The 23,940-nt window shown below is 40.2% G+C and overlaps 1 protein-coding gene across 2 annotated transcripts in view; it reads right to left on the bottom strand.

Moving 5' to 3' along the window:
* AVEN (apoptosis and caspase activation inhibitor) overlaps positions 1–23,940 on the bottom strand; it is a 141,354-nt gene that overhangs the window by 12,815 nt on the left and 104,599 nt on the right. For both annotated transcript variants that reach the window (XM_058162135.1, XM_058162133.1), the window contains exon 3: positions 1,301–1,371. In XM_058162135.1, coding sequence (XP_058018118.1) covers positions 1,301–1,371 — 71 coding nt within the window. The remainder of the gene's footprint in view (positions 1–1,300; positions 1,372–23,940) is intronic.

Raw genomic sequence — 23,940 nt, 5'->3', positions numbered from 1 at the left:
TTCCCCCGGGAGTAGGGGTGAAATACAGCAAGTTTTGACAGGTTCTGGAGAACCGGTAGCAGAAATTTTGAATAGTTCGGAGAACCGGCAAATATGACCTATGGTGTGGGAATGGGGATTTTGCAGTATCCTTCCCCTGCCACGCCCACCAAGCCACACCACTCCATGCCCACCAAGCCATGCCCACAGAACTGGTAGTAAAAAAAACTGCATTTCACCACTGATATAAACCCTTCCATTCCCTTTCAGTCAGAACTGAAGAAGCTTCTTGGAGGAGAAGCAAACCATTTTCAAGGGAAAAAACCCAAGAAAGTCCAGTTGCCTTTTGAAAAGCACTTTTGGGGCTTAACCTGGATGATCGAGAATCTCCATAGACATAAACCTATTACACTCAGATAATACACAAAAACAACTTTTACTTGCTCCACCATCTGATGAACAATTTAAACAAATAATTTTAAAATGCCAAGCAGAAAAACATCAGGATTGAATAGATTTCCTATAGGGTGGTAAAATATTAACAGAGTTTTGGTGCCAAAACTTTGTCAATTGCATCATGAGATACTTCATAAGTGAATATTATCAGAGATTTTGTTGTTTTTAGTTGCGAAGTCGTGTCCGACCCATTACGACCCCATGGACAACATTCCTCCAGGCCTTCCTGTCCTCTACCATCCTCTGGAGTCCATTTAAGCTCATGCCTACTGCTTCAGTGACTCCATCCAGCCACCTCATTCTCTGTCGTCCCTTTCTTCTTTTGCCCTCAATCTTTCCCAGCATTAGGCTCTTCTCCAGTGAGTCCTTCCGTCTCATTAAGTGGCCAAAGTATTTCAGTTTCATCTTCAGGATCTGGCCTTCTAAAGAGTAGTCAGGGTTGATCTTCTCTAGGACTGACTTGTTTGTTTGCCTTGCAGTCCAAGGGACTCGCAGGAGTCTTCTCCAGCACCAGAGTTCAAAGGCCTTGATTCTTTGGCGCTCAGCCTTTCTTACTGCCTTGTCGTGGCGAAGGGGCTTGCGTAGCTCAATGAAACTATGAGCTATGCCGTGCAGGGACACCCAAGACGGACAGGTCATAGCGGAGAGTTCTGACAAAACGTTATCCACTGGAGAAGGAAATGGCAACCCACTCCAGTATCTTTGCCATGAAAACCCCATGAACAGTATTATCAGAGATATTATATTGCAATTAAACAAGAGTTTTAGGAGTATATACTGTAGATGTTTATTAACTGCCATGGAAATAATGAAATTTTAAAAAGATACACAGCAATTTTTAAAAGAAAGACTTGTTCTCCATTACCTGCTTTGGACAAAGGTTTTCTGAAATCCACTCTTTTTCTTCAGCAAATCTGAATTGAGTAAAGGAATCTCCTGAAAACAAAATGACATTTAAGTTGAATAGGCTCCCCATTTATCAGAAATGAGTGAGGTTATATTAATGGGGAAAAAATAAAGCATGATACACACCAATAATATCTCATTCCTTGTTTTACACTATTCAAGACAGCAATCACATTGATAAAAATGGCACACACTTTATGCAGCATCCAGCAAGAATTAAAATTGGCATAACCTAATTAAGAGAAATATTTTTTATTCTGTTTGAAGAAAACTTCATCAATTAGTAGTGTACATAAAAGGCAAGTTTGTGTTCAGGTTTGTGTACTTCTGAAACTAGCATTGTTTAATTTAAACACTTCCAGCATGCCGTGTATTTGTTCAGGTCTAAAGCAAAACCTTGCTTTTAGAAAACCTGCTGAATCGTTCTCCCTGTTAACAATCAGAGGGGAATGAATGAACTGCTATAATATATTTAACTTTTGAGAGAACTGAATGACCACTGCATTTTTGAGGGATGAAACATAGGGCCGCTGGTGGCTCAATGGACTAAGTCTGTCTGGTATTAACACAGCTGCTTGCAATTACTGCAAGTTAAAGTGCCACCAGGCCCAAGGTTGACTCAGCCTTCCATCCTTCATAAGGTAGGTAAAATGAGGACCCAGACTGTTGGGGGCAATTAAGTTGACTTTGTATATAATATACAAATGGATGAAGACTATTGCTTAACACATTGTAAGCAGCACCTGAGTCTTCGGAGAAGGGCGGGACATAAATTCAAATAAAAAAAAAAATTCCAGAAAGAGGCAGATGCAGAATTTGTCCACAACGGAGAAAACCAGGGGTGAAATACAGCAAGTTCTGACAGGTTCTGGAGAACCGGTAGTGGAAATTTTGAATAGTTCGGAGAACCGGCAAATACGATCTCTGGCTAGCCCCAGAGTGGGGTGGGAATGGAAATTTTGCAGTATCCTTCCGCTGCCACGCCCACCAAGCCATACCATGCCCACCAAGCCATGCCCACAGAACCGGTAGTAAAAAAACTTGGATTTCACCACTGGAGAAAACATTTCCTGACCCCTTTTCTGGGGGAAGGAGAAATTGATAAATATTATGCTGCTTCATGTGCTTTTTTTATAATGTATTTTTGCATTTTTAAAACTGCATTTTTACTGCCTACAATGTTTGAATTCTTTCTAAGACCACTATGACTGAGAAGATAAAAAGGGAAAAATTACAGTAGTAATTTGTGACTTATGGCCACAATTGAGCCCAACATTTCTGTTGTTAAGAGAGACATTTGTTAAGTGAATGTTGTCCCATTTTATGATCTTTCTTGCCACAGTTGTTAAGTGAATCACTGCAGTTGTTAAGTGAATCTGGCTTCCCCACTGACTTTGCTTGTCAGAAGGCACAAAAGGTGATCACATGACCTTGGGCCACAGCAACAGTCATGAACCAATTGCCAAGCATCTGAATTTTGTTCACACAATCATGGGGCTGTTACAAAGATTGTTAGAGTGAAAAATGGTCATAAGTCACTTTGTTAATGTTGCTGTAACTTTGAACAGTCACTAAATGAACTGTTATAAGTCAAAGACTACCTGTAGTCTGTGATTGGAAGTTACTGCAATCAGTTATAAATCATACTTTTTATTCTTCCGTCTTTTTTCCCCCCTGTGGTGAACTGGTGATTATTAGCTTTAATCTCCTTTGAGGCTATCTAAAGCTATTCTCTTCACATTTTTTGAAGAAATGCGGCAAATCCGAGGAGTCGTATAGTTAAAGGCTGGTTTGAATCCCCTTGTGGTAAAAAGTGTTTTCCATCAGACAAAGTGTAAAATATTTCAAATTATTTTCTTTCCATTCTGGATCTGAACACATTTGCAAGGTAATACACTTGGAAAAACAAACAAATGATAACAGTTGCTAGCAAAAAGCTTGATTCCTTCTTAACTCGTTATTTGACATAGGTGCAAATGTGATTAACTAAACCCCGAGTAAAACAGAGATTGAATGATCTACCTTCTCTTCCTTTTTCAACTATTTTTAAAAATTGTAGCTGCAATTTCATTGGCTGTATTATTTTGTCTACAGTGCTTTAGCATATCTTGGTTTTAAAGGATTCAAACATGTATTGTACAATTTACTAGAAAATAGTTACTAGAAATCATTTAACATATACGCCATTTTTCAATTAACATTACAAAGGATGGAAGCATTTTGCACAAATGCACTATCATATTAAAATAGAAACTATGAGTTTCTGTTCACAGAAGAATTTTATGCAGCTTATAAAAAATAAGAAGTGAAAACCCCAATAGCACTAGTAAAGATTTTAATTAAAACCAGACATGATTATGACTAGATATGAGCCATGAGCATTTCTAGATATTGTGTTGCAGAACACCAGCAAACAAGAGAAGTTCTAACATCTCTCATTCTAAAATCTGTTAGGATCTCAGTAAGTTATTGCACTGTTTACTGTCTACAAATCATTAGCTTTTCATATATAACATCCTAGAGCAGGTGGTTCATAATAATTATGAACACTTCTGCCAACTTAGAAGAAATACCGTACTTTTCAGAGTATAAGACACACTTTTTCCCCCCAAAAAAGAGGGTGAAAATCTGAGTGCGTCTTATACTCCGAATGTAGTCCCATCCAGCCTGTCAAACGGAGATTTCAGAGGCTGAAAAAACCTCAGAAATGAAGCTTCAGAAAAAAAGCCTCTGAAACAAACTTTCAAAGACTTCTTTTCTGAAGCTCTGTTTCAGAGGTTTTCAGAGGCAGAAAAAAGTTTTTTCTGAAACAAAGTTTCAGAAGTTTCAGAGGCTGAAAAAAAAAGCAAGGCACAGAGCTCACAACCAAGGAACCTATTGCTAAAATTCACCTCTGAGAACAGCTGATTGGGGGTATCCTGGAGGGCTGATCCACCTGCCAATCAGCTTTTTTCTTATTTTCCTCCCCCAAAAATAAGGTGCATCTTATACTCGGGTGCGTCTTATACTCCGAAAAATACGATACCTCTTATCCAGGGATGGGTTCCAATTTTTTTTACTACCGGTTCTGTGGGAGTGGCTTATTTGGTGGGCATGGCTTGGTGGTCATGTGACTGAGTGGGCGCAACCAACTTGAAGTCACTCAGAGCAAGATGGGGCAGCACCTTGCTGTGAATGACATCAAGTTGGCCACGCCCACTCAGTCACATGACCAGTGCTGCAGAGACAGGGCAATTTGTCCCGGGGGACAGCCAGAGCTTTGCTGCCTCCTCTTTTCCTCAGAGGAGCTGCCTCCAAGTCCTTGCGAAAGGACACACACACACACAACACAAGACTCACACACAATGTAAAAGCAGCTGCACTTCACCCAAAATGGCCCCTGCAACAAGCAGGAACCTCACACAGCCACAAAAAGCTCAAAAACCAACTTTCACACTTTACACACACACACAACACAACACAACTGACTCTCTCTCTCTCACACACACAATGCCACATACAGCTTTGTGAGATTTTGTGTATTTGTGTAGTTAGAGTGGAACACTACAGAAACACACCAAATCTCAGAAAGCTGCACAAATATTTTATTTTATTATGTTATTTTATTTATATTTTTTAGATCAGGGGTCTCCAACCTTAGTAACTTTAAGGTTTGTGGACTTCAGTTCCCAGAGTTCCACAGCCAGCAAAGCAGTTGCTGACTGAGGAGATGGATTCCAGGCAGGCAAATTCAGTTGCTAATTGATGCAACTGATGTAAAGCATGGCTTTGCCAGCCCGAAAGAAGCTGTAATTAGGTAAGTGAGGAGGGGGGTTTGGGTGGGCCAGAGGAAAAAAAATATTAAAAGGCTCCTCTGACAATCCCAGCTGAAGTTGCCTAATAGCAGCCCAGAAGCTCTTAACTCAGCTGGGATTGCCAGAGGAGCCTTTTAAAACATTTTGTTTCAGCTGAAGAGGTTGTTAAAAAAAACTTTTAAAGGGTTCTGATGATCCCTGCTCATCCACGCGATCATCAGAGGGTTTTTTTTATAACTTTTAAAAGCCTTTTTTTTTTGGCTAAAGAAAAGATGCTTTTAAAAGTAAAAAAAACAAACCTCTGATGATCGGAGAACCGGTTTGGGGCGTGGCCAGCCAGCCATTAATACCGGTTCTCCGAACGCCAGAAGATTTTTACTACCAGCTCTAAGAACCAAAGCGAACCGGGAGCAACCCACCACTGCTCTTATCTATGTGATGGAAGAAAATTAATAGTTTGATTTTCTGCCAACTGAAAAATACAGAATGCAACAGAAGTCAATAATGACTAGTATCACAATAGATATTTCAGAATAGGTATTTCAAAGTGAGATGATGACTTTATTATATATATGCCTGCTAGACCAAGCTGTCTCCATGTCTTTGTAAAAATGCTACAATGTAGTTTCATTTTGCCTCTACCCTCAAATATATGTGTGTCTAATTCTTAGTCATCCCAAGGCATTAATTTGACTTATTTAGCAGCATGTGTGACCTCAAGGTTTCTCGGTTAATGAGCATTTCATGGTAGTTACTTCTTAACCTACACTATTAAACCTCAGGGAATTATTACAAAATAAATGAAAAAGATGGTTCGATAAAAGTTATGCTGAATCTCTGAAATATTGTAAAAACTGGAAATAGGTCCCATCCAAATACTATGGAGGTTTTGAGTTGAGAACAAAACTACATTGGCAAATATTTCAGATAATTGCTTCTCTAGTCTCAGCCAAGGCACAGCTGATTCTCTCCTGAGAATATGTTTCAGATACATATATTTACAGTGGGTGTGTTTTGACGAACATAGAAAAAATGCTCACAAATAATTAGATTTCTACTAACTCACAGCTGACTTCTGAAGCAGACCTCTGAAAGGTTACTGCAGTACGAATGTAAGGTTATGCGATGCTTAGCTATAAATAGGCTATTTAGATCTAATCATTGGATAAACAGATATAGATGTAGCAGTTCTGAGTTATTTAGGTTGTTTTGTTGACTAATTTTTTTAAAAATGTCAACCTGCTTTGCATTTTTATGTTATGCTCTTGATTTTCAAAGACGGTGAAATGTATTGATTAAAATTGCTTTGTACACTTTTTTGTACAAATGATAATTCCTGTTCTTTAGAAAAAAAGTAGTTAGGCTACACTGCTAATTTTTTTTTCATCAAAGCTGGGGTTGAGAAATAAAAACCACACTGTCTGCTAATTTGTGAATTGACTACAGAAGGATAACAGTCTCTGGACTCGTAGCGATATCACAATAGATGTTTTCATGAGCAATTTAAGGCAAGCACATAATATCACAGAGGAAGTTTATCAAATAAAGGAGCAATAAGTGCAATTCATCAGAAGCACATTCAGCATAAATTAGTTTAATGGAAATGTGGTCTAACTAATTATCCTTTTAAAAAAACTCTTAGCACAAGAATAATTTCATGTTACTCCATAAATATTAATAAACTATTGGACAATAAGCTGTGAATGGTTTCAAATTTAAAAATAATCATTTTTTAATTCCAGGTAAAAGTAATTGGAAATTAAAGCAACATGAAAAAATTTTGGGGAAAAAAACAGGCCCATATTGTTCAATCTCCTCTTTTTAATTCATCACATTCAGAAGTGGGAAATCTGTAAGAGACATATAACTCCCATTGTAACTCTTTAAATCTGGGGTCCCCAAACCTGGCAGCTTTAAGACTTGTGGACTTCAACTTCAAGTTGAAATCCACACGTCTTAAAGCTGCCAAGTTTGAAGACCTCTGCTTTAAATGAACTGGAACCCAAATAAAGTAGGATCCTGGCTTCTGATATTAGCTAAATTCACTTTTAATCAACCAAAACCTGCGTTCTAGAGCTCATGGTTAGACATGGAAAAAATAAAATAATTAATACCAATGTGCATTTCAATTCCAATAAGTAAATCATGTTGAGATTGAAACATTCTAATCTCAACAGCCCTTTCAACTCCTCTGAGCTTGGAACTAAAGAGATGTTTTGCATGTTTTGTTCTGAGGCTGGTAGAAAAATAAGTTGCTTTAAAATCTTCTGCATGTTTCAGGTCCTATAATTTGGCTATGGGTTTTGGGCCGTTCGTGGTAGTATTTTCCATCCCAGTAGTCAAGTCCCTGCTGCCATTGATTCAACTTGATGAGGGAGTGACATTTGTAAAAAAAAAAAAAAAAGAGTTAATCACATGGTGGGGCTGACTTTTCACAGCTACAGTACGCACCTACTAGCCAGTGGTGGGTTTCAATTTTTTTTACTACCGGTTCAGTGGGTGTGGCTTGGTGGGCGTGGCATGACTTGGTGGGCGTGGCTTGGTGGGCGTGGCAGAGGAAGGATACTGTAAAATCTCCATTCCCACCCCACTCCAGGGGAAGGATACTGCAAAATCCCCCTTTCTTCCCAATCAGCTGGGACTTGGGAGGCAGAGAATAGATGGGGTTGGGGCCAGTCAGAATTTTTACTACCGGTTCTCCAAACTACTCAAAATTTCTGCTACCGGTTCTCCAGAACTGGTCAGAACCTGCTGAAACCCACTAGCTACTAGCCTGGTAAGTTACTACATGTGGGTGGATGAATTGCATTTAGCATTTATATGTGTATGCACTGTTATATATGCTTTACACCAATGTAGCCAAGACAGTTAAGGTTCTTCAAATGTAAAGGCTACTAATACAATGTTCATTTCTTGAGCTTTTGGGTACATGCTACCTGCCTATGCTCTTGGGAGCTAATGATACCTGGCTTCAGAATGCATCTAAAATTGCAAAAAGCTTGTTGCTGGCTCAGGATCGTTTGAAGAATAGTTATTTGAGTCTGCACTCTCTGTAGGCTCTTAGCTTTTGTTCATTTAATGTGAACGTGATTCATGCAGTTCAGAAGCACCATAGGCCATTAGTTTACTTCATTATGGAGCCAACAGCCACCCTTCTGTTCAAGCAAAAATCAGTAAAGATCAGATAATTGTTTTTATTGGCAGGCAAGATGATTTTTTTAAAAAAAACACCACTTTTTTTAAGATCTAATTTTTGATCTTGCTAAATTGGTTGGGGAGTGTAGTGCTTATAAAAATAGTAGATAGGAGTTCAGTTTTTGAAAACTAAAAATTTGAGTTAACCTCTATACCTATACGAATTAAGATTTGAGTTAAATATATTTGTTAACACATTTTCTTGCACAGAGTGCTAGAAATTGCTTGCAGAGAACCTTGTATTTGCTTTTATTATTTTTTGGGTTGTGTGTCTGTGTTTGTGACTTATTCTGACTTGTGCCACATGTTTTTAACCTTTTGAGATGTATTTAAAATTAAAAGCTAAGTATATGCATGCACGCACAAGATTGTTTCCAGCTATATCTGAAAATGATGCTCTTTTAAATTTGATAGATAATTCATTGTCTGAATATTATGTTCCCTACAAAATGCACCTAATTCTATATTTCCTGATTATCTTTGATTGAAAGGTACAACAAAGCGAAAATGAAAGGGTAGTCCAATCTACTTAAATGTTCCATAAAACTCATCAGTCAAAATGAAAATCAGTTAAAACAAGCTGATATTCAGCTAAGCTCCACTACGTTGCAGGAAAAGCAAAATAGGCATCTGCCCTTGCTCTATCTATGCTACTTAATAGCACAGCATAAAATGCTGAGCTTTTTAATCAAAATTAAATATGTAAATATTGTCGTTTATTGTGATACTTAATAGTTACTTAATATTAATATTAGATACTTAATAGATGCTTAATAGTGTCACTATAAAAATAATACATGCATATTTAATTTTGATTAAAAAGCTCTGTTGTGTAGTTATTTGTGTTAAGAATTGTTTTTATTCCATAGAGCACAGAGTAAAAAAAATATCTTTTGAAATAATTCTCCCCAAACCAACTAACATGCACTGTTCACAATTTGTAGCTGATCCTCCAGATGGTGAGAATTTTCAATCTAACTTTTGTGAGTATGATTTTCTTTTCTGCATAACTACTCAGAAATTTCAATATGCAGATATAGATAAGGATATAGGAAATGTATATCCCTATACATTATAAATCTATAAGGATATAGATTTCCTTATAGGATACTTTAAATATTTGTTCAATATTGCAAAGTTGCAATCTCCTGAACCCTTATTAAACATTAAATTATTTATTTCTCATGCTTCATTTTCAATATGTTTGAACCTTCTCTATTTCTAGCACATATGCCCAGTAGTGCATCAAGGAACATAGTGTACAAAGATCCATGGGTTAGAGAGACTTGACCTGTTTAGCCCTGTTCATGGATATATTGTAAGATCAGAAATGGCTCTCAAATAAAGAAGGACATTTAATCATCCTCTTCATCACTCACATAAAGATCTTTGCTGAAAGATTCCATCATATGCAGTTGAATGCCTATTTCAGGTACCTTTGTCAAAAGGTATATTTCAAACATCTCCAACTGAACAAAAGGTGACACCATCTCTACATGGTATAAATTCAAACACACTATCTTTCCGAAAATTTGAATCTATCCTATTTATTTATGATTGCTTCCAGATTCAAAGTAAGAAAACATGAACATGGCAGGTGCAGACTTAGGGATACCCTTTCAGTCAACATTATGCAACATCGCCTTTGGCAGAAACAAGTTTTTGAAATATTTAATATAACAGACAAGTCTTTCTGTTCTTACTTTTCATTTTTTCCCTACTTTTCTGGTTGAAAAATATTCTTAGATCTTTTTCACACACTATTTATTATTTATTATTTAAATTTTTATACCGCCCTTCTCCCGAAGGACTCAGGGCGGTTTACAGCCAGATAAAATAAACAGTCCTATTACAAAATAAATACTATTAAAATACCACTAAAAAACTTATTCAATTTGGCCGCAATTAAAATTTAGCAAATAATAAAACCCATTAAAAACCCATTAAAAACCCATCGATAAAACCCATTTAAAAACCCATAAAAACTAACCCAGTCCAGCGCAAATAAATAAGTGAGTTTTGAGCTCGCGGCGAAAGGTTCGGAGGTCCGGAAGTTGACGAAGTCCTGGGGGGAGTTCGTTCCAGAGGCGGAGCCCCAGAGAAGGCCCTTCCCCTGGGTGTCGCCAGACGACACTGTCGCGCCGACGGCACCCCAAGGAGTCCCTCCCTGTGAGAGCGCACGGGTCGGTGAGAGGTATTCGGTAGCAGCAGGCGGTCCCGTAAGTAACCCGGCCCTATGCCATGGAGCGCTTTAAAGACGTTCACCAACACCTTGAAGCGCACCCGGAAGGCCATAGGTAGCCAGTGCAGCCTGTGCAGGATAGGTGTCACTCGGGAGCCACGAGGGGCTCCCTCTATCACCCGCCCCGCTGCATTCTGGACCAACTGCAGCCTCCGGATGCCCTTCAAGGGGAGCCCCATGTAGAGAGCATTGCAGTAGTCCAGACGAGACGTCACAAGGGCGTGAGTGACTGTGCACAAGGCATCCCGGTCTAGAAAGGGGCGCAACTGGCGCACCAGGCGAACCTGGTGGAAAGCTCTCCTGGAGACGGCCGTCAAATGATCTTCAAAAGACAGCCGTGCATCCAGGAGAACGCCCAGATTGCGCACCCTCTCCATCGGGGCCAATGACTCGCTCCCGACAGTCAGCCGCGGACTCAGCTGACTGTACCGGGATGCCGGCATCCACAGCCACTCCGTCTTGGGAGGACTGAGCTTGAGCCTGTTTCTCCCCCTCCAGACCCGTACGGCTTCTAAACACCGGGACAGCGCTTGGATAGCTTCATTGGGGTGGCGCGGTGTGGAAAAGTACAGCTGGGTGTCATCAGCGTACAGCTGGTACCTCACACCGAAGCCACTGATGATCTCACCCAGCGGCTTCATATAGATGTTGAACAGAAGGCGAGAGAATCGACCCCTGCGGCACCCACAAGTGAGGCGCGCGGGTGACCTCTGCCCGTCAACACCGTCTGCGACCGGTCGGAGAGATAGGAGGAGAACCACCGATAAACGGTGCCTCCCACTCCCAATCCTCCAACCGGCGCAGCAGGATACCATGGTCGATGGTATCAAAAGCCGCTGAGAGGTCTAATAGGACCAGGGCAGAGGAATAACCCCTATCCCTGGCCCTCCAGAGATCATCCACCAACGCGACCAAAGCCGCCTCAGTGCTGTAACCGGTCGGAAGCCGGACTGGAACGGGTCCAGATAGACAGTTTCCTCCAGGTGCAGGGGAAACTGATATGCCACCATATTTCTACAACCTTCGCGCGAGCGGGTTGGAGACCGGACGATAATTACCTAAAACAGCGGGTCAGGAAGGCTTCTTGAGGAGGGCCTCACCACCGCCTCTTTCAAGGCGGCGGAAAGACTCCTCCAACAAGGAAGCACTCGTAAGCCCCTGGAGCCAGCCTCGTGTCACCTCCTGAGTGGCCAGCACCAGCCAGGAGGCACGGGTCCAATAAACACGTGGTGGCATTCAATCTACCCAGCAACCTGTCCATGTCCTCGGAGTCACAGGGTCAAACTCATCCCAAACAACATCACCAAGACCGCCTCAGATACCCCGTCTGAATCGCCACAATTTTGGTCCAGACCGTCCCTAAGCTGAACGATTTTATCGTATAGATAACCGTTAAACTCCTCAGCACGTCCCCGCAACGGGTCATCCCGCTCCCCCTGGTGAAGGAGGGAGCGGGTCACCCGGAACAGGGCAGCTGGGCGGTTATCTGCCGGCGCAATGAGGGGGGGGGGGGAGGAACGCCTCGCTTCCCTCAGTGCCACTAGGTAGGTCCTAGTATAGGATCTAACTAGTGCCCGATCAGCCTCTGAACGGCTGGACCTCCAGGAACTCTCTAGGCGTCTTCTCCGGCGTTTCATCCCCCTCAGCTCCTCGGAGAACCAAGGAGCCGGTTGGGATCTGCGCCGGGTCAGAGGCCGCAAAGGCACGACACGGTCTAAAGCCCCAGCCGCAGCCCGTTCCCAGGCTGCAGCTAGTTCCTCTGCCGTGCCGTGAGCCAGACCCTCAGGAAGTGGCCCAAGCTCCGTCCGAAACCTCTCTGGGTCCATCAGGCGCCTGGGACGGTACCATCGTAGTGGTTCCGTCTCCCTGCGGTGTTGGGTAGCGGTCAGAAAGTCCAGGCGAAGGAGAGAGTGATCTGACCATGACAAAGGTTCAATGACTATTTCCTTTAAGTCCAGATCTCGACCACTGACCAGAGACAAAATCAGGTCCAGTGTGCCTCCCCCGATGTGAGTGGGGCCATCCACTACTTGAGTCAGGTCCAAGGCCGTCATGGAGGCCAAGAACTCCCGAGCTACCGTCGATGACGAGCCGGCAGATGGCAAGTTAAAGTCCCCCATGACTAACAGTCTGGGGGTCTCCACTGCCACCCGGCAAGCACCTCCAGGAGCTCGGGCAGGGCAGCTGTCACGCAGCAAGGAGCCAGGTACGCGACCAGCAAGCCCATCTGACATCTATGACCCCACCTCACAAAGAGGGATTCACACCCGGCGATCTGAGGTACAGTGGTCTCCCTCGGCTCTAGACTCTCTTTAATAGCAACCGCCACCCTCCACCCCTACCCTGGGCCTCGGCTGATGGAATGCACGGAAACCCGGTGGGCACATCTCGACCAGGGCACACCTTCAGTGCCCAACCAGGTCTCCGTGCGCCTATAATATCCGGCACCCCTGAATCAGATCATGTATTAGGGGGGCCTTATTGGCCACGGACCGTGCGTTGCATAACATCAGACGCAGGCCCAGGCTCTGAGGGTCTTGACCATCCGGGGAACGGGAGAAGTCAGGGGGATCGGGGCACGCGATCGCCTGTAAACATCGAACGCGTGACCCCCTATGTCGATCGATCCCCTTCCGCCATATCTGCCCCTCCACTTACCGTGCAAATAGACTCACCCTCACACAAAGGAACACACTCCCCCCCCCCATAACCTCCGAACCCATTTGATAGTCGCCACGAGCATGCGTTGGAACTGGTTTCCCTCCCGACGGGCTCCCGACGGGCTACCCCCCTCACCCGCCCTAACCCTCCCACCCCCACCCAACACTACATATTTACAGTCTCCCCACGGATTTTCAATAATATTCAAGAGAAGACCACCCCAAAACCTTTACAATTTTCTTTCCTATAAATGTTTTATGATTAATTTGCAGATATGTTCTGGGTCATTGCCTCGCGGAAGTATCTACTCTCTTTTCAAGTTCAGCCTCTTCAGTAACAGTGGGGCATTAGCTTCTACAAGATATTAATATTTAATTAATTCTTTCTACTTTCATGGTATTTCCTATGCTACTTGTTGCCCCACAGAGCCAAAGCACAACAGAGACAGCTCAGGCATTAATGGTTGGCAAACTGGTGTTCTCTTCAAATGCTTCATCCTCTTATTGCCAAATGTATCCTGTGCAATTATGGCCAAGCCAAGCCATTCAATGTTTGTTTCATCAAGCCACTTCATTTATAAGTGTTTCAGGTTTATAAAGTTTTGGTTTTCATACTTTAAACAATTATTTTGGAGGAGTTCTGAAAAAAAAAGGTAAATTCCCCATGCAGATCAGTGCTATGTAAGCACTACTATGCTGTGGACCTTCAGACCACTATTTTAAAGGGACTGTGGTGAATTGTGGTGTGCAATGTTTTGGAAGCAGTATTGCAGGCTTACTTTGCCCACTGCCAGAAGTTCGATCCTGACCAGCTCAAGGTTGACTCAGCCCTGCATCCTTCCGAAGTCAGTAAAATGAGGACCCAGATTGTTGGGGGCAATATGTTGACTATAAACTATAAAGCACTATGAAACGGTATATAAGTCTAAATTTAAATTTATTGTGTACCTATGTGTTTTAATAAGGCTGTACACCGCCCTGAGTCCTTCGGGAGAAGGGCGGTCTAGAAATCTAATTAATAAAATTAATAAAAATAAATAAGTGCTAGTGCTATTGTTCTCTGTGGGTTCTGTTTTACAGTTCTGAATAATGATCAGGCAGTTAAAGTCAAGGCTAGATCTGGAGAACAAGAAAGATTTTTCTGGTTCTCCAGATCTAGCCTTGACTTTAATATTTCCATGTAACTATTACCTTAACAATAGTTTTCACAGCTGAAATGCTAGCCAGTAGATTAAAGAATTCTTACCTTTCTACAGCATATTGAATGATCTTCGTTTTCAAATATTCAAATATCTGTTTAGAGAAACCCATGATTGCTGAAAATAGACTGAACAATTCTGAGAGATTAGAACGATCAGAATATTTGTACTTTGAAACTGCCTGACTCTTTCTAAGTAAAATGAGCCAGTCACCTTTTTTTGGCACTATTAACAACTCTGCTGCTATGATCCATCAAGTCATAGCCAACTTTTGGTGACCTTTTGAATAAAAGCTCTTCAAGCTATCCTATCTCTCTCGCCTCATCACACAATTCTGCAAGCTGCATTTCTGTAGCTTCAGTACTTTTTCTATTCACTTCAGGTGCTGCTGACCACTTGTCCTTCCATAGAATAAAAGAAAACTGCAGCAACATTCAGTGGTATATTCAGTATTGTGTATATTTTCAAGTTCTTCTAAAAAAGTTTAGAATGAAAAGAACTAAGTTGGCATTGTCAACTTAACATATTATATCAATCTGCTTATAAATCAATACTGTTTAGAAATTTTAGAATTTATAGTGTAATTTAAGAGTCCTTGGCTGCTGTCTGAGATTCATTGTTTGCTTGCAGATGTTTCATTACTCAACTAGATAACATCATCAATGTTAGCAAGTGTTGAGTTTATATAAGGTAGATTGCGGTGCCAATATTGATGGTGGGGTGATTTTTCTCCTTGATAGATTTTTTTGTTTTTGTTTTTGTTTACATTTATACCTCGCCCTTCTCCGAAGACTCAGGGCGGCTTACAGTGTATAGGGCAATAGTCTCATTCTATTTGTATATTTTTACAAAGTCAACTTATTGCCCCCCCAACAATCTGGGTCCTCATTTTACCTACCTTATAAAGGATGGAAGGCTGAGTCAACCTTGGGCCGGGCTTGAACCTGCAGTAATTGCAGGCTTTTGTGTTCTTAATAACAGGCCTTACCAGCCTGAGCTATCCGGCCCTTGATTCTTGATTAGGACATAGTTTTCTGCTTGATTGTTTGGTGCTAATCCCAATGTTAGTTTGATCAAGAGGATATATTCCAGTCTTTTTATTTCCTTTTATTGCCTTTTGAATGGTGTACACATATGTTTTATTTCTATGTGTCTATTGATAGATGATTGGTCTGAATGCCAAATTCCCAAGAATACTTTAATGTTTTTGGTGATTTTACTCTGAATAAGGCTAAAGAGATAAATAAGAGTTGTAGAACTCATTGGAAAAGACCCTGATATTGGGAAAGATTGAAGACAAAAAGAAAAGGTGACAACAGAAGATGAGATGGCTAAATAATATCATTGACACAATGAACATGAATTTGGGCAAACTCCAGGAGACAGTGGAGCCTAGTGTGCAATAGTCTATGGAGTTGCAAAGAACAGAATATAACTGTGATTGAACAACAAAAATGGCTTTGTACTGTTTTCATGATCAGTTCTTTGCCCTTAAATTAAAAGTTTGGACACAATTACCGCATTTTTTGAACTATAAAAGACACACTGGACTATAAGACACACCCAGATTTAGAGGAAGAAAACAAGAAAAAAATAGTTTTTGGCCTCCGCGCATCGCATTTTCACTCTCCCCGATCCCCAGAAGCACTCTGCAGGCCAAAAACATGCTCATTTTTGGCCTACAGAGTGCTTCTGGGGGCCAGGAAGGGCAAAAACACAACATGCGGAGGGTTTGGGAGCCCACAAATGGACTGTGCTGAGCGCTGCAGAGTGCTTCTGAGGGCCGGGAGGGCAAAAACGCGATGCACGGAGGGTTCAGGATCCCCAAAACAGGCCCGTATTTGATCTATAAGACACACCGAAATTTTCAACCACTTTTGGAAGTGCATCTTATATTCCAAAAAATATGGTACTTTACTTTTAAATAAGGTAGAAGTGTAGCGTTCTTCAAATCTTGATAATGTTTCCCGATGAAATTTTTACAGTTGCAAAAGAATCCTTATATTTCATTCGCATGAAAACAATTGCAATTTATGATGAAATCTTTACAAAATATATTCAGCATGATAAGGTGCCATTAATTAAAGCTCCAACTCTATAAGGTTTTTTATATTTTTATTTCTTGTATTGAATATGCATATCCTTTTGCTTAGAATGATCAAAAAATAGAAAAAGAGGTACAGTTCAGGTGTCAAAACTTGTTTCTTTCTTTATAAACTTTGAAATTAGGTTTTAAGAATACATTTTGTATTGGTGATAATATATTTTTGAGATCATGGAGGAATGTCTTTCCCTAACAGTTTTGGAGTCCAGTGCTAACTCATTTGATGCCCATTGATAATTACTTGTTTTTCTATTGACATGAACTATTTCAAATTTGTATCTTAAAACCATTTCAGTTATATTGCCTATTTTAAATTGACCCTAGATTTTTTTGCACAAATACAGATTATTTTTTTTTTTGGCTATGTGTCAAATCAAATACGATAAAATGGAATTTGGACTTTTTGAAACAGCTACTTTTCATAGCAATTATCAGCAATTTCAATCTCATCTAAGGTGTTTTTTTTTTAACTGATGGCACTAGCAGTGTCTGCAGGCACTATATATATAGATCCGTTATGAATAATTAATTGCGGTATAGGCCTAAAATATTTAAGTAGTTTGGTGTCATTCAGCTGATGATTCACATTTGTTCTGTGTTGCCTAACATTTACAAAGCATTACAAAGCACTACAGATTTCCATACCACACAGTAGACCTAAAATTTATAGCTATATTAAATAGTAAATATATGCATACATACATACATATAAACGCACACATACATAAATGGGAAAAATTGGGAAAATATTCTCAAGATGATATGAATAGATGGGTGGGGATGAAACCATTTGGAGACTTAAAATGAATGAGGATGGTTTCAGGTGAATATCTACTTATTAAAAAGTATTTCAAATAATGACTACAGTTTATGATTATAGATTGTGAGAATTGATGAAGGATACAAGAATGAAGGGAAATTCTGGGTGTTTCTTTCCTTTGTAGTGCCAACAGTGAATCTTTGGAAAAACCGAATGTGGAAGAGAGAAATGAAAGAAACAAGACTGCATACATGAACTGAACGTACTAGCCATGGACCAAAATATCTTGACAATCTTAATCTCTTGACAGATTAATCTCCCAACAGAATAAATGTACAATGCACCTAAATAAAGGGGACATGGAAGCTGCTTAGAATAAAGTTAAAAGAATATCTTACTGAAATGCATGGGGGAAAATTATTTGGTAAAATGAAGCAGTGAAAGAAGCTGTCAAATGAGGAGGGAAATGTATATAAGAATGACTCCTGCAAAAAAAATAAAATGAGAAAGAGACAGAGATTATGACATGCTTGTATAATAAATCTCATATGTACGTATCTTTTCTTTTACGTACACTGTGAGCATATGCATCAAGACAAATTCCTTGTGTGTCCAATCACACTTGGCCAATAAAAAATTCTATTCTATTCTATTCTATTCTATTCTATTCTATTCTATTCTATTCTATTCTATTCTATTCTATTCTATTCTACTCTATTCTGTGTTTATGGAAAAGTATTACATAATCAAAAAAGTCAGTCAAAAAATACTAAAAGAGGAAGGGAAATATAGAGTTTTATAGAATTTAAAAAAAAAATGTATCTAGAAGTGCATGAAGAGGCTAAGCATTGACCCTTCAAGCAGAGTAAATGGATTTTAAACAAGGTGATGAAATGATTTGGAATTAAATGGTTGTGAGGAATGTTGCAGGTAATAGTTTAGAGGGAATTGTTAGTGAATATGTTGATGAATCGAACTGAAACAAGTGCAATAAATATTAGTGTCCAAGCAAAAAGCATATCACAAATGCTGTGGAAATTTTTGGAAAATGTTAATAGTGCAGATAAAGTGTCTGTGGAGATTCTCAGTCATCCAAATCATAGCTGTTTCAAAGGTGCTTTTTCAAAAGTCAATTGGACTGGTTTTTTCCTTGGGGAAGAACAAAACGTTTTGCTTCTCATCCAAGAAGCTTCCTCAGTTGTGATGCTGAGGGGATTCGAAGGATATACAATTGAGACTGAATGTGGGAGGGAGGGGTTTATCTTCCATCCCTTCCACTATCACAACCGTTGAAGCTTCTTGGATGAGAAGCGAAATGTTTTGTTCTTCTTTCTCAAGGAAAAAACAGTCCAGTTGCCTTTTGAAGCAGAAGAAAAAACACCTTTGAATGCAGGTAGAGGTTTTAACCAGAGAAAAATTAAAATGTGATGATGTTTGCTATGAGGCAGCTGTGCAATGTGTGTTGTATGTGCGCACTCATATCGGATGACCGAAAGATTTTATTCTTCGTCTCTACAAAGAGAATGGTAGCAGGAGTGAATGCAGAAACCACCAAGGAATTAGTTTATGCAGTGTGCCCGGGAAGATTTTTGGCAGAATCTTGATTGAAGACTCCACAATGAGCAATGTTTTTTTGGAAATTCAGTGTGGCTTTTTTCTGGGCCAAGCATTTGCAGGAGACATCGCTACTGGGAATGTGTCTTTGCTGATTTATAGAAATATACTACAAAATCAATAGGCATGAATTATGAAATCATTTGTGCAAATATGGTCTTGAAGACTGGTTGCTAAATGCAGTAAGAATATTATATATTAGAAGTAAATTGTAGATGAGAATAAAAGGAATGCGTAAGGAGGGTGCAACGCTGAACGAGGAGTAAGACAAGGGTGGTGCTTGTCCCATACATGGTTGAATGTATTTATGGGTAAATGTACAAGAAATGCTTCCAGCGACATACAGTAGTTGGGAAAAGTTTTGTATGCAGATGATAATGTTTTATTGACCAAGACTGTATATAGTTAATATTAAATGTATCAAAGGCCAAGGCAGTTGCATCTGTCAGGGAAAACAGAGGGAACAATTAATAATTTAACTTATTTTGTAGGCAGCTTGGACAGTACAAAAGAAAAATGAATGAATATGTATAAATGGAAAAAGATATCTCCAAGAGATTAATTTTGATTCCTTATTAGAATGTTTAGTAAAGATGGGAAGAGAGATGGACAAAGATGGACGGAGAAATACATACAAATGTCCTTTAGGTACATAAAGGTAAGGAATCAGTGTTTTTTAAAAAAACAAAGTAAAAATTATAGTTTATAAAAGCATGCTTCTGCCTTCTGTGGTGCATGAAAGTAACAAGTCGGCATACTAGGAAAAAGGTAAAAATTAGTTGAAAGCCCTCCCGAGTTCGATTTTCACTGGCAGGGGCCCCACGGGCCGGTCCTTTGCTGTTTCCAAAGCAGCCCTGCGGGCCAGATCTACGCACCTCATGGGCCAGATCACACCCCCAGGCCTTGAGTTTGACACCCCATCCATCATATCCATGCCTGTGGCCCTCCCAAGCTCCGTTTTTGCTGGCAGAGAGTTGCAGGAGGCCATCACAGCCAAAAATGGAGCTCACAAGGGCCACGGGCAGCACTCCCAAGCCCTGTTTTTGCAGGCAGACAGTTGAAGGAGGCCATCACAGCTGAAAATGGAGCTCGGGACCACCACAGGCACCCCTACACAAGTGATGTTGAGCTGGCCACGCCCACCCTGGCCATGCACCCCCCACATCAAATACAATGCTGATTTGGCCCTCAATGAAATTGAGTTTGACACCCCTGGTTTACAAGGATAAAAATGGACAGGGAATTATAATAAAAGAAATGCGTGTAAATTATTGTTAGCTTTATCTCTTTGTTACTCTGCATGTTTTGTTTAGCCAAAAAGGAATACTGTGTCCAGGATGTACATGTCTATCCAATTAAAGAAGGTCCTTTTTTACATAAAGCATAAGTAACATTATTGCATTTACTGCTATCAGATGTGGTGGTGGCCACAAATTGAATTGAGCAAATCAGTTCAGAACTGGCCTGTCATATTTTGAATCATAGGCAACATATCCTCCTATGTGTCGAAAAGCAACAGAAGAGGAGGGTTATGATCTTCCTGTCCATGCTTCTGAGGTTCCTGATTGCATATGGTTGGTCACTGGATGTGCCATTGAACTGATAAAGCAGCATGCAATTTATTTTCTGATGACTGGATTAATAAGGCAAACACTTCATACTAATAAAGCAAATAGCCTCACTTTGCTAAAGTGCTTTTTGTGATTGAGATGAAGTGATTCCCCTTAGGGACACATGTTTTGTCAGCTGGAGGCCTTATCTGCTGCTTTCTGAAGCTGCAAGTACGTTTTGATACCAGACTATTGGAACTACTGGATAAAGACTTGAAGCAACACAACACAACTGTTTTTCTTTGATTTTAAAATATGTTAGAAAACTTTGCTTTTGTTTTTGCACGACAGATTGAAGGAGCAATTTGCCTGAACTTTCACGGAAGGAAATAGCCCCTTCAAAGTTTTGCACAGCTCCACTATTTATAGAAATTAAGAAAGCAGTTCTGAAAATAACCAAAACAAAACTAATATATTTTGACTATCCAGCTCACCCAGACTTCATTACAACGCAATTTCCTAAGCCAAACCTGTCAGCAGTATTTTCCATACCTATCTCAGCTTCCTTATGACTCATAGAAAAAGCTAAATCTAGTGCGTATCTAGTGACTCAGAATTTTATTCAAAAAATCTAATGGGAGAAAGGGGGAAACAATTGGTAGAGTAAATGCTGTTGATAACGCAACCCTCTGAACTATTTCTATAGTCTCTACATTACAAAGGAAACTTGAAAACTAGTAATCATAAAGCGAGCAGAACTGAAGATTGTTATACTTTTAGAGGTCCAATAAACTTTTGGGAGACCGAATAATGAACAGCATGTTTCATAATGTTCAAACTTTTCTATAAAGAGAAATTGTCTTTTGAGTTCCTATTTCCAGATTATTCTGTTCTGGATTATACCCCAAAGAGTTGAAATTATGGCCCGATTCTAAATGGAGAGTAAGATATATATAACTTCATGTTTATGTTGGCAAAGATCTGAATGTCCTTTCTGTGGTCTTCCTGCCAGCTTATGTTTGATTTTTGTCAAGTTAGTGGACCGCTGGACATAAATTGTGTCAAGCTGCATAGAATTCTATCCATCTCCAGCAGATTAATTCTCAGAAACCAGAACAGAATAGGACCCAATTTGGTATGGTGAGAAAAGCCAGTGAAAGATCAGATTAAAAATGGACCAGAGATGGCTTAGAGCTGCAGAGAAAAAAATGCAGGGGAAAAAAATCCTCCGATGTATTCCTATGGAAAAAGTTGATCAGTGACTCAGAAAATGTCAAATACTCATTCTAAACTGTGCTCTCTTCTCCCTCCTGATCATATCAATCAGAATGGAGTATGAGCAATCAGCCCTGTGCTTCTCAATATACTCATACACATAACTGTCAGAAAAGAAAGTAAAGGTGTCCTCTGTTCAGTTGTGTCTACTCTAGAGGGCAGTGCTCATCTCCCTTTCCTAGCCAAGAGAGTCAGTGTTATCTGAAGATGCTTCCGTGGTCATGTGACTGTCATGACTATACACCAAAGCGCGCGGAATGCTGTTACCTGCCCGCTAAAGTGTTATCTGCGTATATTCAAATGCTTTTGATCTGCTAGATTGGCAGGGACTGAACGTTGTGGCCTGTCAGCGGCCAGCAGAACTGGCAACAGATTCGGATAGTGAGGAGGTTGAGGAGGAACAAGGGCCAGTCCTGGAGTCTCGGGAAGGCTCTGATGAGGGTTTTGCATTGGAGGCAGAAAGGGGGTCAGGACCAGATGCCAGTTATCAGCTGCCTTCAGAGTAAGACATCAGTGAAGCAGACAAACAGATGGAGCCTGTTCCCAGTGTGCACATGTGCAGAGTTGCCAGAGGAAGGGAACAGCTAAAGAAGAAGGGTCGACTTGGGAGTAAGACCACAGGTGGACAATGAATGGCCCCTCCCAGAGGGCATAAAAGAAGAGCGAAAAGGGGAATGGAGTTTGCAGGAAACAATTAGTTCACCTAATTGGTTTATGACTCTCCGAGACTCCTCACCAAGTTTTGATGATATTGGCCTGGCAGCTCTCCAAGCCAGATAAGGTCTGTGACTGTAAATTCTCCCTTGAAAGACTTTGCTGAGTGTGAATAAGAGAAATTCACAGTAATTTGATAAAAAGGGATTTTTTTCGGGATAGGAGTCTGTTTTGTTGTTTGAGATGTTGTTTGAGAACACCTAGGTCAGAACACTGAGGTAGGAATGAGAGCTCACTCTGTCATGAAGGTCTTGAACTGCCAGCCTTTCGGTTGACAAGCCCTGCATCTTATCCATTAGGCTACCATGCAGAAGGGGAGAACAAAACATACGTACAACACACAGGCACACACTGATCAGTCACTGGGGTGAAAATTTGCACATACAAACTCATGGTTTCAAGGCAGCTGCTAAAAGAATGACAGAAACAAGAAAGTTGATCTGATCACAAGCTATAGGATGTTACAGCTAAGAAATATTTATTCATGTTTGGATGGTAACAGGTAACTTCAATAAAGCTCATTACAATCTTCCGCAAAATAATGATCTCCCCACAACCATGCACTGTTTATTCTAAGCTATCAGTAAAAAAAAATGGGAATGGCGCTGAAAGGTGCAACTAAAGAAAGACATTTCTATTTTTTGCATTTTCTATTAATTATAAAAAAGCAAGTGAAAGAGCCCCAGGCTTCATCAAGTAACATCCATGATCAGCACCATGAATGCCCTTCCAAGGCAAAGTAACTTGACAGCCCTGAATGAGGTCAAGAGAAAGAAACAGAATGTAAAATTCTCCAGTGTCAAGTACATTAATTCACTTTGGAAGAAATAGCTGCCCTCTGCCCGCTGTTTAAAAAGATGTAATTTTATCAGAAGTTACACAATTTCTTTATCTTAATTAAAATGAAAATATTTCTTTCAAATTGTAAATAGTTTCCTCGTAAGGACAATCTCTCTCTCTCTCTTTGTAAAATATAAAAAAATACAGCTTTTGGCAGAAGAGGTAACAGAGATAACATTTATAGGAAAGGAACAGAATCAAACTTTTCCCCCCAGTGTCCTCAAAGCCTCACATTGGCAAACAAACCTTTTATATGAGGATTTTAGAAGCGAAATGAAAGGAACGGATCTGATAAATTTTTGGGAGTCTTGCTCCACAAGAGGAAATTATCTCTAAACTGAAACAATGGCTCTACAACAACAATCTTACAAACTGATGATGGCATCTTTAGCTAAATAGGCAAGCCAGTTCCCATTTGAGGATGTACTAACACAGACTGAGACTTCTGATAAGAATAAGAAAATTATTACTGTCAATCAATATTATCCTACCGTAATGAATACAAAGAGTATAATGGTCTAGTTTTTTATTATATTCCCAACAGCATGTTGTTGAAGCATCTCAATGGAGGTGGTTGATTGATTAACAACGGAGTCCACCTTCACACAGGCTACCCCGCTCTCCACATCTTTAATTGGATCATAACATTTGT

This window comes from Ahaetulla prasina, chromosome 1 (genome assembly GCF_028640845.1).
Source record: "Ahaetulla prasina isolate Xishuangbanna chromosome 1, ASM2864084v1, whole genome shotgun sequence".
Lineage (NCBI taxonomy): Eukaryota > Metazoa > Chordata > Lepidosauria > Squamata > Colubridae > Ahaetulla > Ahaetulla prasina.
Note: the sequence above shows the minus strand (reverse complement) of the source record. Positions and strands in the feature narration are given on the sequence as shown.